We start from the raw sequence: 14,619 nt of genomic DNA, 5'->3' as shown, positions 1-14,619 counted from the left end.
TGGGTTAAGCCGCTGCCTTCGGCTCAGGTCATGATCTCAGGGTCCTGGGATCGAGTCCCACATCGGGCTCTCTGCTCAGCAGGGAGCCTGCTTCCTTCTCTCTCTCTCTCTCTGCCTGCCTCTCAGTGTACTTGTGATTTCTCTCTGTCAAATAAATAAATAAAATCTTTAAAAAAAAAAAAAAGAGTATCTGGGTTTTAAAACATATCCCCACTTATATGACTATATCCTAAAGCCACCATGACAAGTGGTTTACAGACAGAGAGAGGACTATATAAATACTGTGGGCATATACTGCTAACTACTCCACTCTAACCAGATTCAGTAATACTACAGACCAAAATTGTGCACCCCAGGCACACACTGATTAGTAGTGTATGTTTCCACTCTATTCCAAAAATTCTAAACCAAGGATGTTTATTACCCTCTCACCTGAAACTAGCATTTTAGAAGGTGCTTTTTAAGTTATAAACTCAAAGCTACCAAAACAGACGTAAGTGTCTATCTCCTAGGTTTATCTTTATCTGAATCAAAAATGTTTCCTTAAGGTATTTGTGCATCAAACTTTTTCATTTAAGTTGTATAACTAGATTAAAGTAAGAACTGGAGGAGCTAAATTGGAATTCACTAAAGCAACCATGTTTAAAATAGGTCAGTTCACAGTAATTAGTCCATTGGCTGAAAAGTGTCTTACCCAAAATAAGTTTTTGCTTTATATATGCATTTTCACAGTTGCTCTCATTTCTTTTTCCAGAAAGAGAAGTATATGTATTAAAAAGCTTTGAAACAAGTTCACTGCTGTGCATGAAAACTCCTTATAGATGAGTGAGATTTCATGCTACTTTTCTTTTACCCTAATCATTATATTTTCTAGGCACAAAAAAGGAACTGGCATTTACTCGGTATTGCCGCATTTCTCAAAATGTCATTTGCACACATTAAAATTCTATTGCAGTATGATCATTCTATTCCAATTACAAGCAAGAACAATAAACTACAGATAGGTAAATTTGAAAAATTCACTCTTTAGTCATTAAACTGTACATACCCCAGTACTCTCTTTCTCCCACCTATCTAAAGAAAGGAAATTCAGAGAATATATATTTTATCACCAAACTTTGAAAACAATACCCGCAGTCACTGGCCAAGCCCCCGGCCATCAGCCACAGTGGATCATGAGCTTTGTCCTAGCCAGCGGCAGTGGGCTACCGCTGCTCTTCATTCCCAAGAAGAGGAAAACTGAAACAGCACCCCTCACTGCCTTTCCTGCCAGTTTCCCTACCAGTGGCAACTGTGATTTTCCCTTAACTGAGGAAATTTGGCTAGCTCTTAATTCAAAGCACAAAAAAATTTCTTTTTTGAGGTTGCAAAATAATTCTCTCACCTACTGGGATCCATCAGGCACCAGCCTACCACAGCCTGCTGCCTGTGTTTGCACAGCCCAAGAGCAAAAACAGTTTTTTTAAAAAATGAAGAGGGCCTTGGTACTTATCTTTTGCTTAGAACATGCTTCCTCTAAATCTTCTGTCTGCCTACAGCTTATCATGGAAATCTCACTTCAAAGCTCACTAACCCTGACAGGTAGCCCTTCCCCCTCCATTTTAACACAGTTCCCCATCCCTCCCCCATCAGTACTTCAACACTACTCTATTTTGATCTTTTTTTTTTTTAAGATTTTTATTTAAGCGAGCAAGAGAGAGACAGACAGACAGTACACAAGCAGGGGGAGCAGCAAAGGGAGAGGGAGAAGCAGACTCCCCATGGTGCAGGGAGCCCACCATAGCACCAGGACCCCGTGGATCATGACCTGACCCAAAGGCAGACACTTAACCGACTGAGCCATCCAGGCGCCCTTCTATTTTGATCTTAACCGCACTTATCAATGCCCCAAATTATGTTACATTTATGTATCTGCGTGTACATGTTTACCCTGCCTTTGTGCACTACAATGCTACTCCTTGAAGACAAATTCTGCCGTTTTCAAGGCTTTATTCCAAGCATCCTGTACAGTGCCAGGCCCATCCTAAGTACTCAATATTTATTAACTTCTCATATCATGCTAACAGTCAGACATCTACAGTGAAACATAAGACACAACAAAACATTTCAAACATAACTGGAAGTCTGTAGTGTGCTGTATGACTAAATATAAAATATATTGCTGGGCTCTAGCCTAAACTGCATTAACCTGAAAGAGCGCTTCAGGGCACCTGAAATGTCAGTTAAGCATCTGCATGGGTCCAGGTCATGATCCTGGGGTTCTGGGATCGAGCCCCACAACAAGCTCCTTGCTCAGTGTGGAATTTGCTTCTCCCTCTGGCCTTCACCCCATTCTTGGGTTCTCGCTCTTTAATAAATAAATAAATAAATCTTAAAAAAAAAAAAGTTGGGGCGCCTGGGTGGCTCAGTGGGTTAAGCCGCTGCCTTCGGCTCAGGTCATGATCTCAGGGTCCTGGGATCGAGTCCCGCATCGGGCTCTCTGCTCAGCGGGGAACCTGCTTCCCTCTCTCTCTCTCTGCCTGCCTCTCCGACTACTTGTGATTTCTCTCTGTCAAATAAATAAATAAAATCTTTAAAAAAAAAAAAAAAGTTATCACTTCAATTTTCAGTATCCAACCCAAGATACATTTTCAGCAATCCAAACCCTTCCTCTTCGTGTTTTCCCTGGACCACACTCTCCTTAAACTTTCCATGGCACTTCCAACAGTGTACCCTGAAGTTGTTGAGTGGTGCCCGTCACCTCAGGCCCCTGGAGGGAGGCTCTGGAAGGCAGAGGCAGAGACTTCCATTCTGAATTCTACCACCACTTAGAGCAGTGGAGTGGTTACCACCTGGGATGGAACATTTGTGCCTCATTTCCTTCTTTTGCCGTAAAATGGAAATGAAGACAATCCCGCTTTAAAGTGTTGCTGTGAATGCTGAATGAGCCCATGCGCATCGAGGCCGTAAAGCAGTGCCTGAAGAGTGTCTTCTAGACCTGTGGAGCCCAGCAAAGTGCCCTGAATATGTAGAGTTCAAAATCAAAGTTTATTGAAAAGCATCGAATTACATCCAAGACTACAGATTCCTGGTGAATGACTCAATCATGGAACAAAACTGCTCTCCAGGTTTGCTGTGGGAAGCCTCTCCTGGACCTTCAGATATGGGCAAACAGGAGAGGAAGAGGTTTTACAATAGGTCTTTCCTTCTTTTACTGAACCCTGCAATGCCTGACACCATCCTTCAGAGTACCACCCTCAGGTTCCTTATCTGAGCCGGGACTGCAGCAGCGCCGACGGTCAGTGAGTCAATCACATACTGCCACTCAAAAAAAAAAAAAAAAAAAAAAAGAGAATTCAAACTTTGAATTCTACTATTTCCTTAAAGATATGAACTCTTAAGCAACCTTTCCCTCGAGTCCATTTAAGCTCAGCGCATACCCCCAAAAAGATACACTACAATGTGCCTCAAAGAACCTCAAGAGGGAGGAGAAAAACAACTTTTCCCGTAAGTAACACAGGTGATTTCTTTTTAACTGTTAACACACGTGTAGCGTTTAAGAACAAAGCAAAACTAGGAGAGCGCAGAGGTGTCTGCTCAGGTGCGCGAGTGCAGCTCAGCACAGCGTGGGGGAAGACCTGGCTGCGGGGTTGGGGGGACTGGGGGAGAGGAGGGAGGACCCCCGAAGGAGAAGACCCAAGAAGGGGAAGGTCGGGGGGAGGGCTCGGTGGGGGCGGGGGTGTCCAGGAGGCAGGTTGATGGGGGACTGAAGCGGGTCCCGCTCAGAGGGGAGCCTGAGTGGGGTTCCCTGATAAGGGCTGAGCAGGGCCCTCTTCGGGGGTAGGCCGCGGGGGTCCCGGGGGAGGGAGCCCGAGCCAGAGCGGGGGGCGGTCCCCGAGAGGACGTGAGCAGGGCCCGTTCCAGGGCGTGCCGAGCGCGGGGGCCGTACCGCATTGGAGAAGGAGACGCCGGCGTCCGAGCGCTGCGCCCGCAGGAGCATCTGGTTGCCGTCGTCCAGGAAGTTGTTGATCTCGGGGCCGCTGCACGCGAGCGGCGGGTCGCAGGGCTCCGACGCCAGCCCGAAGTAATTCTGCGTCGTGGTGAAGATGAAGACCTTCCGCACGTCCCTGCCTGCGCCCGCCATGGCGCCTGCCCCCGCAGCCAGCCGGCCCGCACCCGCACCGCAGCCCGCCCGCCGGCCCGCAGGCTTCGCGGTTGCCAGGGCCAGTCGCTATGGCGACGGAGCGCGACGTCGGCGCGGCCGTGCGCGCGGCGTGGGCGTCAGCGCTCGGGCACGCGCACGCACGGCCCGCGGAGGCGCCCGGAGGCTCCGGGCTTGGAGGGCTCCGGACGCGTGCACGTGAGGTCGCCGCGTGCCGCGTGTTCCCCGCGCGGACTTCTCGGGGCGGCCGGCGGGGGGCGGCGGAGGTCCTGGGAAGAGGCCGAGGGAGAGCGGCGGGGGCGGGGGGGCGTGACCCCGCGTCTTCCTCCCGCGCTGCTAGCTGCGCTGCCTCATCCGGCACCTTCGCCCTGTGCTCCGCTGCGGTTCCCGAAAAACCGCGGCCACCGGTCTTCCATCTCGGCCGCTGCGCGACAGCAGCCTGTGCGGGATGCCCGAGCCCACGGCTGCCGCTCGCTCGCTCGGGAACCGAGCCGGCCTGCGCCCGCTCCCCGTACGGACGGAGCAGCGGCGGGGCCGGGCCGGGGTCTCCCTGCACACCGCGGCCCCGCGCTCAGCGCTCGCGCGTCGGGACTCAGAACCACCCCGCGTGGCTGCGCGCTGCTGTGGGCCCGGCCCTGGGCTAGGCCCGGCCCTGGGCAGCCCTTGGAGTGCGCCCTGCCCTTAAATCACTTTGTGGTCTGGTCGGGCGTCATCTGGCCTCCGGTTAGAGCCCTCATCCCGAGGAACTCGAATTAATTAATACAAATTAATTTGCATTCAATTTTCACAACTTCCTCGTAAAACTATATTTTTTTATAATTGGAAAGAGGGTCTTTTATCTTCTGAGCATCTTAAGTAGGATTTGGGAATGGGAACTAAAGAAAGTGGGACGCTGTGAATTATACAGGGAAAGGAATTCAAATTCTCAAGAAATAATCCTCGAAGTGGGAGCGAGGAGTCCATGAATTGGGTTGCTGGCCGCTGGATGGGAAACAAATCCAAACAGGAGCCCGAGATGACTAGGTAGCTAAGACAGATTTTGGAAGCAAAGATGGCTAAATATGGACACAGGGATTTTTGCTCTGCAACGGACATTATGACCCTTCACGTGGTCTTCAGGAAAGCCGCCTGTACTCACAAATGCTTGGTCTAGGTGAGCCATTCCTATGGAAATGCGTGAAATGGTTGCATTCAGCATCCATGGCAATGTGGTAGGTATGAAGGCAGGTAGGAACATGAGTCTGGGAAGCAGATGGGATGTAGGGAATGTCATCCTCCCGGGAAATTGTAGGAATTTTTGTTGGGCTTTAGACTTCCACAAGAGAAAGCATTTGACTATTCAGATATAGTGTAACCCAGACATCAAGAATCATAGAAACTCCAGTTGACATGTAAGCCCAATGAGGGTAGGAATTTCGTATGTCACTGCTGTGTACCAAAAATTAGCCATAGAGTGGACCAAAGACCAATTAGTTCTCTGTACTCATGAAGCTTCAATAAATCAGAAGGAATCTCAGATATAACTAACGTATACGCAGATGATTAGTTGTAGAACGAAGACTGCTACCCAGATAGATCTCCAGGCTCTACATCACAGTGGAGGCCAGCCAGCCGCCCCCTAATATCCCTTCTCTCCTTCCATGGCTAAGTAGTGGCTACTTTCCAGTTGTGGCCATTAACTCATTCTTACCCATAGGATGTGAGCAGAAGTAATGTGTGCCACTTACAAGCCAGGGTTTGAAAGCAGTGAGTGAACCTTCATCTTTTGCCAGCTGGATATAAAACAAGAGATGACAAAACCATAAATGTGTAGGTCGCAGGGCTCCTTGCTCAGTAAGGAGCAGGACCAGCAGCTGTTAAGCAAGAAATAACCTTTATGTGTTTGGACCATTTTGCGCATATGTATGTGGGTCTGCTTTTTATAGTGAGTTAAGCCACCAACAGAGCAATTTATATCAGCAGTAGGGTGCTGTTTGTTTTGTTTAATTGAATGTACGACGTTGGTTTAGTAGTGGGCTAGCAGGTGGCATGAAAATAGGAAATGTAGGGGCGCCTGGGTGGCTCAGCGGGTTAAAGCCTCTGCCTTCGGCTCCGGTCATGATCCCAGGGTTCTGGGATCGAGCCCCGCATCGGGCTCTCTGCTCAGCGGGAGCCTGCTTCCTCCTCTCTCGCTCTCTCTCTCTCTGCCTACTTGTGATCTCTGTCTGTCAAATAAATAAATAAAACCTTTAAAAAAAAAAAAAAGAAAATAGGAAATGTAAGCTGAAGAACAAGGGACAAAGCCTTTCTGAGCCAAACTTTCCTGATTTTGATCAATATTGGCATATCTCAAACATTTTAGTGTCAGGTCTTTATACTTTAAAAAACTATTGCAGATACCAAAAAGATTTTTTGTGCATTATTTCTATCAATAGTTACTGTAACAGTCATGAAAACTGAGACTTCCTTAAACATATTTATTCATCTATTTAAAAATAAGAAGTCCATGACTTAGTAACATAAACGACATGCTTTTATAAAGATAATTATTCCTAGGCTCCTGGGTGGCTCAGTTAACTGTTAAGTGTCAACTCTTGGTTTCTGCTCAGGTCTTGATCTTGGGGTCATGAGATCAAGCCCCATGTCTGGTTCCATCTCAGCAAACAGTCCTATTGTCCCTCTCCCTTCTCCTCTGCCCCTCCCCCACCTTATGCTCTCACTCCCTCTCTAAATAAATAAAATATTTTTAAAAATATAATTCCCCACACAAACATAAATTTGGTCAAAAGACTGGCATTGTCTTACATTTTTTTTTTTAATCTCTTTATGCCTTAGTAGGAGACAGCTAGACCCTCTCTCTGCCTCTTCATGCTATCTCTTACAATAAGCTGACCCACTGAAGTACCAGGAAAAACCTGCCCTCACATAGACGTGTAGTTCGAAAATGGGAAAGAACTTTAACAGCTTTTTCAGATCATTGTGAATGTTGTTCATTGTTACTAACATTCCACAAGTGGTAGTTTCTTAAAGGCTAGTTGCGGTTTAGAAATCTGGAACCGTATCAGTGATTCAACATTTCACACTCAGCTACATTAAAAACCATTGATTATCATGCATGCTGAATGGATCTTTGACCCACGCAGTTTTGTAACATCATGTTATTGGTCCTTTGAAAAATACTGGTTCACTGAGCTATGAGGATCTTCCAAATGTGAATACATGTCATTATGCAATATTTTAAAAATCACATCCGATTTTATAAGTTTTTATGTCTGAAGAGGTGGTCAAGCTTACATCAGAAAACTTAAATTTTCCAAAATTCTATTTCTTGCATGCAGGACTGGCAACCAATGGTGTCAGATGTTTTCCCTGAAATGATAGCCTTATTTCATTCATTTCTGGGAAAAACATTTGCCACATATCCCATCTGCATAATCGTAGTTTTTGTCACTCTTCGGGTAAGCGTGGTCTTGCACGACATAAGCTGCTGGTGCAGACCATGACTCCAGTGGCCGGTCCTTTCCGGAAGGCAGCCACTGTGCCTCTGCATGTGGCCCACGTGCCTCCAGCTCTGGGATTGAGGAAGTCGATAGTCTCTACTCCTGTAAGAAGGACACTCTCTTGTGGCTCACGGAGGTGAAGAACAGGTGACTACTGGAACAGTGTTGTGTCCTAGCCTGGATCTGTGCCATTATTCCACACAGAGTGCTACAAATGTGGAACCATCAGCCTGGTTGTGGGAAACCACATGCCTGATTGTCCACTGAGGGTCTCATGGGACTTAGATCAAGATGCTGGCCAGGCTGAGTCATTGGGAGCTTAGGCTTCTCTTCCCAGCTCCCATTGTGGAGGCAGAATTAAATTCCTTGCAGGTATAAGACTGCAGTCCCTGCTACTTTGCTGGCAGTCAACTGCAGTGACCGTGAGTAGGTCAAGGCCCCCACGTTCCTCACCTCTCTCTGTAGCACCCACACACCAACTCGACCTTGTGTCTCCAACCTCTTACAACAGGAAAGGCCTTATTCCCTCTCAGGGTTCACCTGATTCAACCAGACCCAGTGGATAACCTCCTTTATTAAGTCAAAGTAAGCTGAGTAGTAAATTCAGCATGGGAGTGATCACCCATCCCTTTCACAGGTGTCACGCCCCTCCCCCCGCTCCAAGTTAGAGGTATGCGGAAGCCTCACACCGGTTGAGAATTCTGCCTACCACACACACCAGTGCTCTTGCACTATCAGTGAAAATGTCTTAGGTTGTGAAGACACTGGGACCTCCCAACCCACAAAAAGATCTTCCATGTCTGCAGGGATCCATTGTTTCAGTTGATCTCTAACAGATCCACATCTGTTCTATGTGAGGAAAAATGTTTTTCTGTTTGATCCATTATGTTTGACAAAGATTGGGCCAACTTACATTACGATGCTAGTTATAAAAATTGTTCCCCTTATTAAATATGCTCCTTACACTGACTCAGTTTAAAGAAAAACATGCCACAGGACTGTTGTAGAACTGTTGATAGTACAGCAGTAACCCTCTAGTTAACTCTTCTTAGTGGGGGGCCATGCATGATGGGTGTTTTCAGAACCCCTTCTACAGGCTTACCAAAGCTGTGATTTACCTAGGGCATGGCACTTGGGGATTACAGTTACGGACATCCTAATGAGACATTTAATGCTTACATATATTTACGCCACTAAGACCAAAGGAACTCTTTCTTCCACTGTTGATAAGTCAGTGAGTGGTCGCCAACCATCCCTGCTGGGACACAGGAAGCCCTTTCCTCCATAGTCAATTGCACTGAAAATTGTGGAGCAAGAGGAAGGAGCTGTGTAAGCGAGGGAGTTATTGTGTGTTTGTAACACACAGCCAAAGTTAATTCTTTGGTCTGCACTTCTATGCCCCTCCTGCCCCCCCCACCAACAGGAATCCTGGGCAGAGTACAGGAGAGGGGTAAGAGGCCAGAAATGTGATGATTTCTCACAAAGAGAACCAGAAACAGACATTAGAGGAGAGCAAAAATGGTGGAGTTCCTTGCAGACAATACTTGTGTTTTATTATTAAAAAAATAAAGACATTATCATTAAATAATTTTAATATTTTGAATCTTCTGTCAAATTTTAAATACTATTTATTTGAGTGCTGGTGTTTTTCATTTTAAACATTAACGGCAAGAAGTATGGGAGGTATGGCAGACACAGTACCCCGCACTTATTTTAAGATGAAAAGTACACTGGTCTTGGGAGAATTTTTTTTAAAGATTTTATTTATTTATTTGAGAGAGAGAGAGTGCATGTACATGAACAGGGGGTGGGGGACACAGAGACAGACAGACACATACTCCCCAGCTGAGCAAGGAGCCCAGTGTGGGACTCAATCCCAGGACCCTGGGATCACAAGCTGAGCTGAAGGCAGATGCTTAACCTACTGAGCCAACCAGGCGCCAGGGGAGAATTTTTTTAAGTGTAGTTTTGTGATGTTTTTATATTTCCTGGCAAACATTGTTTACATTTATTGAGCTTTGGTTTATATTTGCTTATATGCAGGCTTAACTGACAAATATCTTCTTGGTATTGAGGGAGAAACCATGTAGCAGAGCACTCATGGGCTCTGGAAACTTCTCCCGTCAATTCTATTCACGTTGTATTAGCCAAGCAAGTTGCAGGGTCACATCTACCATTGGGGCCAGGTAAGGGCAGCTGGGCCTTGTGCACGAAAGGAGAGAGAGCAGAAGTTTGAGAGCCATCCAGATGAAGACCACACCTTCCAGACATCTTTCTAGTTAAGAGAAAAAATACTGCTTGGGCCACACAAAATAACCTCCCCCATTTCTTTCTTCTGCCACAGTCATGAGCACAGTTCTAGATAGTGGCTGTTCGAATGACAAAGAACAGAGCCCCCAGCTGACCCTGGACCAAGGTGGAACGCCAGCAAGCAAGCCCATGTCTTCAACAACTGAGCTCTTGCCTTCTTTGTCACTGTGGCCGAATGGAGCCCTGCAGACGTACCCACCCTGTCTCGCACCAAGGACACTCCACGAATTTACGTGACCAAGCAAGTTTGGGATGGCTTTATGGAATGCTGTCTTTCCTACACCAGTCACAAGTGATAATCATTTGTCTGATAAACAGAGCCAGTCCCTGTAATTTTGCCTTTCAGTGTGATCAAGTATGCTAATGAAAACTACTGTTTTAAGGTTCTTACTATAAAAAAAACTCCCGGGGCGCCTGGGTGGCTCAGTGGGTTAAGCCTCTGCCTTCGGCTCAGGTCATGATCCCAGGGTCCTGGGATCGAGCCCCACATCGGGCTCTCTGCTCAGCGGGGAGCCTGCTTCCTCCTCTCTCTGCGCCTGCCTCTCTGCCTACTTGTGATCTCTGTCAAATAAATAAATAAATAAATAAATAAATAAATAAATAAATAAAACTCCCAAGATAGTAATAGGTAATATTTTCCTCTGTAATGATGCTGATTTTAAATGCTTTAATGCGGCTTTCTTGACCGTGTGCCTGACCTAGCCTACCTTTATTTGCAGGAGACAGTCCTGCTGAGACTTGTAACAGAACATCTTACAATACTATTTTAAAAAAATACGTAACCACTGATACAAAGTGCTGAAAGGAAAGCTTCGTACCATGGCAACTCCTAATAAAAATGTTCACATGAACTGTTAGTAGGAGTCTCTTATTTTCTATTTCCATTTTTATTTATGTGAAGTGATAGCTGAGAACAGGCAATTCAGCCACAGCTTTCTGCTTCTCAGCTCAGCATCTTTTCTGGGATAACTTCTGTGATAAAATAACCCTGTGACATCACACCCTGTTGCTATGAGAATAGAGCATCAAAAGATTGGTAGCATCAATTACTCAAGAGGGTAACTCAGGACAGATTTAAAGGAAAAGAGACCCAAGTTTTCAAGTATCACCTTGGCACCTTTAGTCCCCGCAGGTATCTAACAAGTATGAAATGTGAAACTTTACACCACCGAGGACCTTAGTCTCTGAAACTAATGGAAGACTCTTTCGTCACGTGTCTCCTGTTCTTGCTGGGGATGCGAAGTCAACGCATGCTTATCTGCGGCAGTCCTTTATTGGAGAAAGGAGAGGGACTGAAATCTCCACATGATGCAGGTTCAAGTGTGGCTCCTCATGGGCCAGCAAAATGCAAGCCAGAAAGATCGCTCCTCGGGGCATCCTGCTGGGGATGCTCTGAGAGCTTGTTTGTTTTAAGGCTCAAAGTGTTTTTTTTTAATCAGGGCGCATGGTTTCTTTACCTCAAAAACTTGGCTTTCTGATATATGTGCTTCTGGTTCCCGTATTATAAATCCCGCAGCTCTTTCCATACAAAATCTCCAGAATGATTCATCTCTGCTTCCTCATATATGTGCCCCTTTCTCTCAACAAACGAGGCTATCTGAAGGCTCTCCAAAACACCAAGTTTCTGGCAAGGTCAGAACCTTTCATCTGATTTCTGCAGAAAGATTGTGCCGCTTTTTTCCCCTCAGTTTTGAACTGAGAGAGCTTTTAGTGCCTTTTTGTCACTTAAAGCTTTTAGGAAGTTATTACCTAGATCTAGGTTCTAGGAGCAGTTAGCTTTTCTAACGTTAAAGGGATCTTGATCTGTAGAATTCCTTAGTACCCTCTTACCCCTCCAGAACACCAAACAATTCTCATCTGAGCTCCCTTTGCTGTCGCACACAGCCTGGTGCTTGGGAGGGTTCAGTGGCTGGCTCTCTCAGAGCAGAGCATCCAGTCAGGTCTGAACAAGGGACTCTGCCCCACAGATGTGCAGCTGGGCCTGCATGTGGGTTCTACCCAGAACCTGTGTGGTTGGAAGACGGGGCTGCAGACAGACTGTGCGACAACTAGGGGAAGGTTGTCTGAGAATTGGCTGCGTTTTTTAGCCTGTGGTGGGAACAGCAGAAATGAGATTCTAGAACATCTTTTACACAAGCCCACACTGACTCCTACTGCTCGAGGGAGGGTTTTTTAAAAAAATGTTTGCGTGCTTTTCTTCTCCGCACATTCTTGCTCATGACCAATATAAAGGATCAGTGTCATTATTACCTCAAGGAGAAATAAGACTATAAAATCGACATGAAAAGAACACTTGGTTTGGCATTTTTACTTTAAAAATATGTAACAGTTGAAGCTCATCTTGGCTCAGACTCGGAGGGAGTCTCTGTGAGGCCGGAGGTTTGCTCTTTCATAGTGTCCCTTCAAAACTGTCAACTCTTTCTTCCCTGGATCCTAAATACAATCTCATCCCAACCCCCTATTATTGTAGACTGTGCTTCTTTTCATTTGGAGCCTCTCTTTGCAGGACGATACATTCAGGTCTTGATGGACTCATGTTAGGACTCAGACACAAGACCGAAACGGAAGTGGTGTCACTTAGAGCAGGATGTTCAACAGCCAGCATGGGATTCATCATGTTTTCTGTCCCCTCCACCATGATGGAAGGCAGTGGCCCCAAATGGTGGCTACTCTGTGTGGGGTCCCAGAGAGAACCACGGCCACAGTCAGAATGCAGGCGATGTGCTTAGCACCCTGCTTTAGGGCATGGAGGACGCCTGGCATATGTTCCGTAGTTCTGCACTACGGGACCTCCCTCGAGCAGTAGGAGTCATTGTGGGCTTGTGTGAAAGATGTTCTAGCATCTCATTTCTACTGTTCTCCAAGTTTTCTTTCTCTGTTTTATGTGTGTGGAAATAGTTTATAAAATGTTGGCCTGCAAGGTTGTTTTGAGAATAAATAATGTATGGAAAGGAGTATTTATGCAGATCCAGGACCAAAATTCCATGTGGCATCCCAGAAATCAATTTATTTTTTTGTGTTGCTTCTTTTTCTGGCAAGTGCCAATGCCCTATTTTAAAGAGGTGTTAAGAAAAAATAAATTGTGTACAGAATATATAAATTAACACATTTTAGGGGCCCATTTTTGGCTGCTTCAGTTCAGATGCAAATCTTTTAAAATACCTTTTTCATCACTTCCTTCTATAACCTTCAAAAGCTAAGGGATGTGCATGTAATTAGGATGCTGAGTAGATGGCAGAGCTGTGGCTGTCCTTTTGCTTACTGCCCTGCTTGGTATGAATCCATGTCCCCTGCTGTGCTAGATGGGTATTTAATTGTGTTTTTTCTCTATCCTTCTATGTTCCAGTAGGATAAGATGAAGGATAAAGGGATTACATCTTACTGAAGTCACTGAGCATCTTCGGATTTGAAACGAGAACATGTGAGTTTCTGCTTAAGGTAAATGCTTCATGCCTCTCCTTCCTTCTCATTATCTTCATTAACAAAATTCTACACAGAAAGAACCACAGTACTGTGTCATATTTTGCTTCTCCACAGTAGGTGGCTTCTTGATGGAAATGAATGTATTTTCCATGTTTTAGCAAAAGAAAAGATGAAAACCACATACCTCAGTGCTTACGTACTGCTCAGGGGCAGTGAAGCCCCTTCTGTAACTGGAATGGCCCATGTTGACCAAAGAGGTACAGTGGCGGCAGTAGGTACAGATCAAAAGACAGTGAAGAAAACCAACTCCATCACTCTGGAAATCATCTCTTTAATGCCACTGATGAGTGTAAATTATTGGCCCTATTCTTTGTTCCTAAAATTCTCTTAAACGCAAATGCACCCATGTCACTCCCCCAGCTGACTGTAAGATTCATGGATACAGGAGTCATGCCTGTCTTTTATATCCCTAAGCCCATCACAGTTCCTGGTTTAAGCGATCATTAAGTTTTGTGTGAGTAATAAACTTAATGAGTGAATACCATCCATAGACTCATGGTTTCATTTTTTTTCCCCCAGAGAATTCCACAGATGCAAGTGAGATCCTATCCAGTCTAAAGTCCAGGTGTGGTGGGCTCTTCCTTCTCGGGTCTAGAAGAAGCAGCTGTAGCTGTTGTGAGAGGAGTTCTTCTTCAGGGAATACTCAATGGAGAAAAGACAGTCTCTTCAATAAATGGTGCTGGGATAACTGAATATTCACGTGGAAAAGAATGAAACTGGACTGTGCTCATATACCACTCACAAAAATTAACTCAAGATGGGGCGACTGAGTGGCTCTGTCCGTTAAGCCACTGCCTTCGGCTCAGGTCATGATCCCAAGGTCCAGGGATCAAGTCCTACACCGGGCTCCTTGCTCAACGGGGAGCCTACTTCTCTCTCAGCCTCTGCCTGCCACTCTGGCTGCTTGTGCGTGCTCTCTCTCTCTCTCTGACAAATAAATAAATAAAATTAAAAAAAAAATTAACTCAAGTGAATTAACAACTTAACTGTAAGACCTGAAGTCATGAAGCTCACAGAGGAAAACAGGAATAAAACTCCCTGACATGGTCTTCATGACTTTCGATTGTGACATTGAAAGCATAAGCAACAAAATAAAACGTAAGTGGGAGGATATCACACCCAAAAGCTTGTGCACAGCAAAATAAAGTGAAAGGACAATCTATGGAATGGGGATAAAAACTGCAAACCATATGCCTGATAAGGTGT

The 14,619-nt window shown here is 45.7% G+C and overlaps 1 protein-coding gene across 6 annotated transcripts in view; it reads right to left on the bottom strand.

The window, feature by feature from the left end:
* Positions 1-14,619, bottom strand: part of DYNC2H1 (dynein cytoplasmic 2 heavy chain 1) — a 670,805-nt gene that overhangs the window by 256,598 nt on the left and 399,588 nt on the right. For 3 of the 6 annotated variants that reach the window (XM_082683958.1, XM_082683962.1, XM_082683961.1), the window contains exon 1: positions 3,929-4,701. In XM_082683958.1, the coding sequence (XP_082540084.1) occupies positions 3,929-4,123 (195 nt within the window). In that variant the 5' untranslated portion in view covers positions 4,124-4,701. Of the gene's footprint in view, positions 1-3,928; positions 4,702-14,619 lie in introns of those variants that run through there. The other 3 variants (XM_082683960.1, XM_082683963.1, XM_082683959.1) reach the window with 2 other exon arrangements.

Source organism: Mustela nivalis, assembly GCF_964662115.1.
Source record: "Mustela nivalis genome assembly, chromosome: 9".
Lineage (NCBI taxonomy): Eukaryota > Metazoa > Chordata > Mammalia > Carnivora > Mustelidae > Mustela > Mustela nivalis.
The sequence above is the reverse complement of the archived record's forward strand: the minus strand, read 5'-3'. Positions and strand labels throughout refer to the sequence as shown.